Source organism: Rousettus aegyptiacus, unplaced genomic scaffold (genome assembly GCF_014176215.1).
Source record: "Rousettus aegyptiacus isolate mRouAeg1 unplaced genomic scaffold, mRouAeg1.p scaffold_m13_p_14, whole genome shotgun sequence".
Classification (NCBI taxonomy): domain Eukaryota; kingdom Metazoa; phylum Chordata; class Mammalia; order Chiroptera; family Pteropodidae; genus Rousettus; species Rousettus aegyptiacus.
The window spans coordinates 51,433,370-51,443,434 of NW_023416289.1; the positions used below are offsets into that span (position 1 = coordinate 51,433,370).

The 10,065-nt window shown below is 41.3% G+C and overlaps 1 protein-coding gene across 3 annotated transcripts in view; it reads left to right on the top strand.

Moving 5' to 3' along the window:
- Window positions 1-9,151, top strand: part of BLM (BLM RecQ like helicase) — a 56,610-nt gene extending 47,459 nt beyond the window's left edge. For 2 of the 3 annotated variants that reach the window (XM_036231915.1, XM_036231914.1), the window contains exons 18-22: window positions 87-286; window positions 696-888; window positions 3,439-3,561; window positions 5,556-5,757; window positions 8,794-9,151. In XM_036231915.1, coding sequence (XP_036087808.1) covers window positions 87-286; window positions 696-888; window positions 3,439-3,561; window positions 5,556-5,757; window positions 8,794-8,971 — 896 coding nt within the window. In that variant the 3' untranslated portion in view covers window positions 8,972-9,151. Of the gene's footprint in view, window positions 1-86; window positions 287-695; window positions 889-3,438; window positions 5,450-5,555; window positions 5,758-8,793 lie in introns of those variants that run through there. The other variant, XR_004954331.1, reaches the window with a different exon arrangement.
- The last annotated feature ends 914 nt before the right edge of the window (window positions 9,152-10,065 follow it).

The following is a 10,065-nucleotide window of genomic DNA, read 5'->3' on the forward strand; positions in this document are numbered from 1 at the left end:
CCATAAATTACTTTTTAAGCTTCTTCTATTAGAGTGTTATGATATACCTACATTTACTAATCTAACTTCTTGTCCCTTCTCCTCAGGGAGTAAGAGTGCAAAAATTCAGTCAGGGTTATTTGGAAAGGGGTCTACATATTCACGACACAATGCCGAAAGACTTTTTAAAAAGCTGGTACTTGACAAAATCTTGGATGAAGACTTATATATCAATGCCAACGACCAACCAATTGCCTACATGATGACTGGAAGTAAAGCCCAAACTGTACTAAATGGGCATTTAAAGGTATGGTATTTAAAATGTTTATTTTATTATTTCATAATGAGTGGACAAAAACATATTACTGCATATTAAACTGTCTTTTCCAAAGCTGCTGGATACTGAATTTATTTATACTGTCCTATATGAACATATCTGTTCCTCTTAATTTGGGAACAGATCTTAAAATTGAACTCAAGTAATATAATAACTGTCAAAATGTATTTAATGGGTTATCAGATCACGAAATTGTTTGCTTAATAAACATTTATCAAGAAACTAGTCTTTGCTAGACCCTTAAGGTATAAAGATGGACAGTGCCATAACAGAAATATAAAAACAAAAGAAAAATACACAGTTAAGCATTAAGTAAAGCCTCTCTTTGGATGCAAGTATGCATACACCCACTCTGATGATCTCTTTCTCTCTCACAAAGGTAGACTTTATGGAAACGGAAAATTCCAGCAGTATAAGAAAACAAAAAGCCTCAGTGACTAAGGTGTCTCAGAGGGAAGAGGTGGTTAAGAAATGTCTTGAAGAACTTACACAAGTCTGCAAAACTCTGGGAAAAGTTTTTGGTGTTCATTACTTTAATATCTTTAACACTGCTACTCTCAAGAAGCTTGCAGGTAGGTGTGTGTGAGTCATCTGTTACGTGGCATAAATTAATAGGCCAAAAATTAATCTTGCTGAAGAACTTCTTAAGTGTATAAATATATATTGGTTTTTTGTATTATTTTCATTTAACCTCTAAATTGAAAGCTCAGAAACAATTTAAACTTATTCTTGACATAAAACATACTCTGTAAGATATATACAGTAGTTCGTTATTCAGACAAATTTTATACTTTTAATTTTATATTTTCCTCTAATGCTAGATGTTAGAATATGGATAATTGCAGTCTTGAGCACCAGATGTCACTTAACGATTTTGTGTCTATGTTTTGCCTGCCTTTATGATGTTTAGCCATGCTATGTACAAATGTCTTTACAATGAAAAGCTAAAACATAATCTCTTTATGAAAAGAGATTATGTTTTATGTTTCTTCGAATTTGGATCTGGCACGCTTCTATGTTTAGTTAATAAATACTTGCTGACCTGAGTTATTTCCATAACTTCAGATAGCTCAACCAGAATTCTAATAGTAAAGTCTCTGGAAAAGAAGCTGTCCCATAGTTGACTGACTAGTGTACATTACCTTCCATGTTCTTCCTTGTAAAATCCTCTAATCATTACCTTCTGTCTTTTCCATTCTCCTACCACCACAGGTCATTATGGTACTTCATCAACTCTAAGATGCCATCTATTTTATGAACTATTAAGAAAGAAAAAATTCTACTGATTAAACTTTAACAGTACTTGTATTGAAACAATTGTTTTGACTTATTTAGATATAGATATTTATCATATATAGCTGCACACACATGAAGAACGCATAAAATCAAAGTGAGTTAATTTAGGTACTTGTAAAAATTCACGTTCGAAGCCTGACTCTTCCAAATAATTTTTTGATTCAGTTGTTCATGTCTTTGTGTTTCCTCATATTGTTGAGAATGTTAGTGATTCAACCTTTTTAGTGTGTTCCACCCTTTTCCCAAATATTTTAATCAAAACCCTGTCGCCCATTCTGTTTTGGTGGTGATGTGTTTTTGACACAAAGTGTCAACGAAAGTTCACACATCAGATGTAACACTGCTTCATCCACTTTAGACATCTTTTTTTTTAGGTCATGTAGAGCACTGGTTGTTGCTTGCAAGAAACTATGGAATTGTGGTCATTTCCTCAAAAACAAATACTTGTTTTATTAATGCCAAATTTATTCTCCATTACTCTGTTTTTGAGGTTTTCTGCATTTATAGTTACTTTTTCAATGCTAATCACAGTCTAGTCTCTTTGTAGATATTTCACGTGGCAATTAAACTCAGCACATAAGGAACCATCACTGCAGTCACTCTGTAGACATGCTGACAGTACTAGTAGTTGTGACTAAGTTCTTACATGCACAGGCAGCAATAACCGCAGTACAGCTACCATTAAGCCATCAGCACTTGTAAGATATATCTTGACCACAGGAAAGCCAAACCATGAAAAAGTGTCTTAGAATTGATGAAATGTAGGCTTTTGTTCCTCAGCTATTAGTGTGATTTCTTAACTGTTCTTCTTAACTCCAGATATGAACATGATATGCATTTTAATCTTTCAAAAACTCTGCTAAAACGTCAGCAGCTCTCCAGATAAAGTGCAAAGTCTATCAAGGATCTGCATTTCTACTTGCTTTTCTCACTTATCTTCCACTAGCCCTCTGCTTAAACCTTCTGGTCTATCCCACAGGTCTGTTCCTTTTCCTCTAAACATAGAAATGATGTGAAAGTCACAGATTCGAAATCCACCCTTTGCCCAAGTCAAATACATAGGAATTACTACTCCCTCACTCTCCATAGCCAGCACATCAGTGACTCCTACAGACTCGCCTCCAAAACACATCCGAATCCATCTTTTCTCCATCTCCACTTCTACATCCTAGTTCACTGCATCCTCGCTTGCTTCTCTGGCCTCCCAGTTTCTACTCTTTCCCTTACAGTCTATTTTCCATACAGCAGCCAGAGTGATCTTTAAAATGTCAGTCTTCTCCAGCTGTAAGACCAATGCAATCTGTATGCAGAAGACTCAACGGCCTACTCATTAAAGTCAGAATACCCACTTTACCCCATAAGCAGAAAGATGGGGAAAGAACGGGATTGGGTTAGGGGAATGTAAATATTCTGTTATAGCCTTTCCGAGGAGGATATACGAATCTAGAGTGTACGGGAGGAAGAGGAGCTGGAAATACAAACGTGTTTGCCACTGTCTTTGTGGTGAGGACAGAGTAAGGTCTGGTTAAACTCTGATGCAGTGCACAGGTCCCCTCTCTGGTGTCCTCCATGTCCTGTGCTCTCGCCCTTCTCTGCCCTGACTTAATACACTTTTGCTGCTGGAATTGGTTGATGGGCTCCTGCCCTCTGGGCCTGTCTGCTGCCTCTGTTGGCACCAACAGCCTTATAGAAAATTAGCCCATGTGCCCAGTGCTCTGCAGTTAGGTGGCACTTAACAGACATGTGCTGAATTGGTGAATGAGCATGAATTCAGTGGGTTTTCTATGGGTGGTAATTTAAATTCCTAATTTTATGTCCATGCACAGAATCTTTATCTTCTGATCCTGAGGTTTTGCTTGAAATTGATGGTGTTACTGAGGACAAACTGGAAAAATATGGTGCAGAAGTGATTCCGGTATTACAGAAATACTCTGAGTGGACATTGCCAGGTTCAGTATATAGCCAAATAAGTATTTTTTAATAGCCTGTTTTAATGTTAAGTGATGCATCTCACCAGATTAGAATTCTATGGGTACCGGGTTGTATTCATGCTTCCTACACCTTCTCACACTGACACTCAAGTGCTCTGGCCAGCCCTCACTGGTGTACCGGGCACCTCTTAGAGGACACTGGTGCTTAGGACCCTGGGTGATGCCAGCTACTGAACCTAATAGAACCCAAAGGAGGCCCCTTTAGCCCAGGAGTTGGTGGTTCTGTTAAGGCAAATGCCCGACAAGTCAGGAGCGCTGGGTGCAGATCCCAGGTCTGCCACCATCTTGTTCTGTGGTCCTTAGCAGGCCATAAATAATCACCCTCTTCGTGTTTCTGTGTCCTTATCTGAGGAAGGAACATGTTATCTGACAAGCGTGTCTAAAGATAAAATTCAAGTGTGGAATTTAGATATTTTGGAAAAATGAATATGGAACACTAGATGATCTTATCAGCCATTGAAAGACTCCGCCCGAGTGAGTGCATCATTAGCCTATGTTCCCAGAGGTTACATTAGGCCTGTCACGAAGACCTCTAATTACAAACCTCATCACTGAGCTACAGAAAGCACTGACTAAGGGAAAATCAAGAACAAAGAAAGATGTAGGAGATAGGACAAGTGCAAAAGTCTCATCGCCTCCTTTAACACACTGCTGCACAATAAGACTCAACAGGCTAAGATCAGTGTTTTGCCTGTTTTTGGAAGGCAAAAAAACCCCACCGTGGTTTTTTTTCTCAAGACTAATGGTAATGGTAAACAGGCTGAGAAATGAGTGAGCATGCGTTTCAAGTCCTGTTTGTTCATAACCATTTTTTATCCATTAACAAAATGCTGAAAAGTAGGATTTTTATAAATTCCTGTGTGTGTTTATTATTCTGTTGAAAGCCTTGCTTTGGCTACACTGACACTCTCTCGGTGGGAACATCCTGCTTGTCTAGTACAGTAACTTGTTCGGAAGGGATTTTCCCACATGAGACAGGGCTGCTCTGTGGAAACAGCCGGTGTGGTAATGATCGCTGCCACTACTGACAGGCACCGTGCAAGAGCTTTGCCTCTTTTGTATCACTCAATCCTCGCAGCACCCATTTCACAGATGGAAATGAATGAGGCCTTTTCACGTCCCCAAAGTCACACAGCTGGTATGACAGTGCCCTCCGCCCCAGCTTTCGTGCCTCCCTGCATGAACCAGTGTTGTGAACCAGTGTTGGGGGGACAGGGTCCTTCGAGCTCTTCCTACCAAGCATCATATCCTGCAGGTGAACCAGACCAGTCAGGAAATACCTTCCTTCAGAAAATGAAGAGGGACCACTGTTGACCTATAGGGAGATTTCATGTTCTTTGTGTGCCTTGGGATCCAAATGCTTGTGAAAATGACCATCTTTTGTGGAAATGTGTGCTGTCATACACACCTCTTTCCTGCTTTGTACGTGAAATGTTCACAACTATTATGCAGAGATGTTTTGTCTTTGAAGAGTAAAATGTCTAGGATTTTCTGATACTCATTTACAAAGTAACTGTTGTTCAGAGGTGAGGTGCAGAACAGTTTGTTATGTTTCTCTTATACTGAGTTATTTTTTCAGCTTGTCTTTTATTTAAGGCGTAATACTTAACAGGATTAACTGCCCAGGCAGTAGCAGGGATGCAGGCCATACCCACCAGTATGAGCTAAACCTGACATCTCTAGTTAACTTAAAGAGTATCACAGATTTTTTAAAAAATTCTGATCCTCTTGCTTTAAAAAATAAATATTCACTGAGCACTTTGGGGCTTTGCAAAATAAAAAACGGAAATGATCAGTTCTTGCAGAATTGTCAAGGCTGTGTGGCAAGAAGACGCCAGGAAAGCAGGTAGGTGTCAGCCGAACTGCCTCCTCTGTTGTGCCTCTCCATGTAGACTGACAACACTGGGACCAGCAGGGTATTACCAGTAAATGTCTGAATTTTCCATTTGTAGCTGAGGGCAGTTCCCCACAAATGAGCCCATCTAGCAGCAGAGGAACTGGAAGAATTGGCTCTGAGGAGTTCTATGAGGAAACACCCATATCTTCTCACTACTTTGCAAATAAAGCCAAAAAAGAAAGAAAGAGGAAAAGGATGCCAGCCTCCCACAGGTCTAAAAGGAGAAAAACTGGTTTCGGTGATTTCAAGACAAAAGCGTAAGTTTTGAGACCCATTCTGCAATGTAGTGTAGAAGGGAGAAAAGTACAGAAATATAACTGCTCCGGTTTGCCTTGAAGCATTTATTAAAACACACCATCACTAACTGTTGCCTCTGCAATTAGTAGAGTGATTGTTAAGGTTTGATCTCAAGCAAAAACATTTGTTTCAGATTTTTAAAATACTTATTCCTGAGTTGATTATCACTAAAGTGTTCTAGTTTGTAAAAACTTCTCCAAATTTGACCTTATCTTAGAAAAAAGACTTTTTTTGATAATTGCTCTTCTTAAGAGACTTTTCCACCTAAAATACTATATACTATATACTATAGCTGAATAAGCAAAGAGGTTTGTTTCCTCCCTGCTTTTATGATTTCATCAGTACTTGCTACACTACTTTTATCGCTGCAGAATCTATGGGCCTCCAATCCCTGCCCTTCACGAATACTAGGGAGAGCCCACCTCCCATCCTTCGCAGGGCAGCACAGGGGAGGCCAAAGCAGTAAAACCAAAAGATGAGTCAGCTAGGCCTCTCTGGGGCTGCGTGAATGGTTTTCATCTTCCCTTTTCTACACGTGCCTGGCCCCTGGGCTGGGATACATCTGCTGTGGGGTGCTGTCTGCACACCAAGGAGGAACAAAGATAGCTTTGTCAGGTCCTGAGTGACGATCTGGGCAGCGTTCTTCATATCACACTGTTTCTGACAGCCCCTTTTGCTGTATTCTGCAAGGACATCCTCTGTCCTTACCTTACACGTAAGGTCTGGCAGGATCGTGACCATCCCATCAGTCTGGGAATGTGGCCCTCAAATAACTGCAGGTTGTCACAGAAATGCATACAGAAAAAGAGAAACAAGTCCGCAATGAGCTCCTGCAAGCCCTTGTGTTTTTCTTTTGCAGTTTTTCTACCTCTTTTTCCTTCTGAGTAATAAAAAGAAAAAATTGAAGGAAGAGAGGGGAAGGCAAATGTTACCAGATTGTCATTTTCTTGTTAATTCCATAAACAAACATCTTGTATGTGCTAATCCTTCTGCAGGGTACAGAAATTACAGGCATTAGTAAATGTTAGTTTAATTTTGTGGTTTTTAATACGCAAGTGACCAGCAGATGTTCTTTAGTGGAGACATGTTATTTTCTTCATTTGGTTCTCTGTTTTGGGAAATACTCATTTCCTTAGGAGCCCACACAGAGTTAGGAGTCCAGCCCCCTGGGGTTGATGATGAGGAAGCTGAGGTCTGGCCTGGGGAAGGCTTGTGCCAGGCTGTGCCCAACCTGGTCTCAATTTCACAAGGAGTCTTGGACACTGACTCGCCCACACCTGCCCAGAGCACATTTCTGCACATTGTCCATGGAGATTCCTTAAAAGTGATGATGATTGTCTCGTTTTTACTTGTTAGAGCAAAGCAAACCATATTTTAGTGTTCTATTCGTTGCCTTTGGCTCCCTTATTCAGTTTTCACAACTTTTGTTTTTAAGAGTGAAGCACTTTGCCCTATGGCCTAGAACCTGTTCCAATAAGTGGGACTAGTTTTTAATTAGCCTGTGTATCTGCGATGGAATTCTTCTCTAATCCCTACTGACTAAAACCAGTAAATTTTGTAACTTTTTTTTACCCTTGTAACAGCCTCTTTGTATCAGTGCTTCACTCTCCTTATTTCCACTGAAGCTTCCCACAGTTTCCACTCTGCTTACCTGGTTGAGAGTCTCTGCACAAGGACAGAATAATTGTGGCTTTTTGCCAGGGTCCTTAACTCTCCACCCTGCCATCAGAGCTTTACATCTTCAGAATAACACACAATGAACCAGTTGTGTTCCTGTTCTCTAAGTGGGAGTAAAATGGATGGCGTGGTGAGATGGAGGCTGCTGTTGGCAGATTCATTCTGTAAATCAACATAAACAGCAGGTTTTTGCTCGGGGCTTAATTTCTCTGCAGGAAATCAGGGTAGGAAAGTTTAGGGCTGCTTCTCTGTGGATTTAGCAGATCTCTGCCAGTTCTGCAGTAACACTGCCCTGAAGCAAGAGTTTAACAATGTTGAGAAACCGCTTTTCACCTAGCCCCACCAGAATGTCATTAACACAGAGTGGTGGCCCCTGAATTCAGAGATGGTAGGCCACTTGCTTACCCGGATGCTATGGAATTAGTGTTGGGCATGAATTCAGCCTAGTTACAAAGCGGCAGGAAATAGTTGTGTAGGAAAAAGGCTTCTATAGAGAATACAGCTTGCTGTATTCTGTGAACATGCCAGCCCTATGAATTTTTTTTTCCATTTTATTTTGGGGGGCGGAAAAACATAGCTGTTATCTCCAGGTCAGTGAGGGAAGTGAGGTGCTGGAAGGACTTTGTAATAGGCCCTGGGCGGAGCTTCTTCCCGTTTTTGAAGGCACCGAGTGGGAGGTGCAAGCGTTCAGAACTGGGAGTGTAGGCAAGCCAGCGAGGTGCTGGCAACATGGCTGTGACAGAGACTTGCCAGACCTGAGCCACTCGGCAGCCTCCCCAGGGAACCACGTCTGCAGCCTTCCCCCAGCTGGGGCTGGGCATGGACAGGAAGAGGCTCAGCTCTGCCCTGCCCCACCTCCATTCACCCCACCCTTTCTCTGGACTGGGCGAGCACAGTAATTCCAGAGTATCGATTGTCAGGTCACTGGGGGCCTTCAAACAAGGTACTCTCACTTTCTTTATTTGGTCAGAACAGATCTGGGAATGTGGATCTGGGCTGTGTTGTCCAGAGGGAGGGGTCTGATGAGAGGCTGTGAAAGGGGTGGGCGGAGAGAAGGCACAGGGGGTTTGGTCTCAAGCCACAGAATTCAGAAACAGTTTTTAACAATTTAGGGAGACACATTTGTCTGAAGAGCAGTAGTCCTTTACTCCTCGAATTGTAAAGGAAACTGACCTTACCCTCAGGGGTGTTTAGAGGCAGAAAATTGACAGATGTGTAAGACCAAGGAAAATCATGGGTTATATAGCTCCATCAGGTTACGGGAAGACTGTTCACTTTGCTTTATATTTAACATTTCAATTTTCTTTGTCACATTTTAGGGGGTCCAGTACATGCAGAAAGACATCTCCTAAAACTAAATCCTCTGGCGTATTCGGACCAAGTTCAGCTGTGCGTGGTTCTCAGGCAGCATCAGGAGCCAGTAGAAAATTGGGGCTCATGGCCCCACCAAAGCCTGTAAATAGACCATTCCTCAGACCTTCATATGCATTTTCATAACAACTGAACCTCAATGTACAGAAATTTTATTTCTTATTTGTCAGCATCTGACCATCTGTGAATATAAAGCTGTTAGTTTCATTATACTGTTTGTAATTTTTACCCATCTCTATTAATATTTAAATAAATGCTTGGGGTGACAGTTCTTATTTTTAAAATAAACATTTTCTTTTCAATAAGCATGATTTGCTGCCACTGCAAGCTTTGTGGCTGTTGTTTCTGAAAATGTCTGAAGCAGCAGCTGAATCATCTCAGTGAGAGAAATTCTCAGCACAGCATGAAACACAGAAGCCGAAAGAAAAGACATGCATGGGATGTTGTGAAACTGTAAAACTTTCTGCAGAAGACAAAATTAGAAGACAGATGACAGAGAAAATAGGAAAAATATGACAAAGGATTAATATCAATAATATACAAAGAGTACCTATAAATCATTAGGAAAAAAAAGGACAGCCCAGTAGAAAAAAGGATGTGAATAGGCTCTTCTCAGAAGAAATGAAGATGGCACACAAACGTGGGAAAATGCTCAGTCTGCCTAGTTATAAACTAAAGCAATGAGATGCCATTTTTTTGCCCATCGAATTGTCAACACTGAATAACATCCCAAACTCTGGGATCAATCAGCGAGAACATGGTCAGCTACTCTGTTGGTGAGACTATATTAGATGTTAGTGTAGTCTTTTCAACACCCTCTATTAATAGGCTCATTGGCCAGAAAGTCTTAAAGTAGAATTTTGGCACCTGTTTTCAGAGCTCCAGTACCTCATTTTTGGAGACATCTTGTCTCTTAGCTGTAGGTAATCTTGGTGACCTATTTGGGACCCACTTCTCTCTACCTCACTCAAAAGGATAGACCTGAGGAGGCCCTGCCTAGGCCAGATACGTTGAGGACAGAGTTGGCTGGAAGCCTGTGGTTTCTGCCTGGAAACTCAGTACTGAGGTGGACCTTGCACCCACCCCAAGGGGCCACCCTTGCAACTGCACACCTGCTGTCCACGTCCACTTGGGGCTTTGGGCTCTGCATTAATGGAGGAGGCTGGCTGGACAGGAGTCTGCAGATGCCTCCCAGAGCTGACATTTTCATGAAACTATCT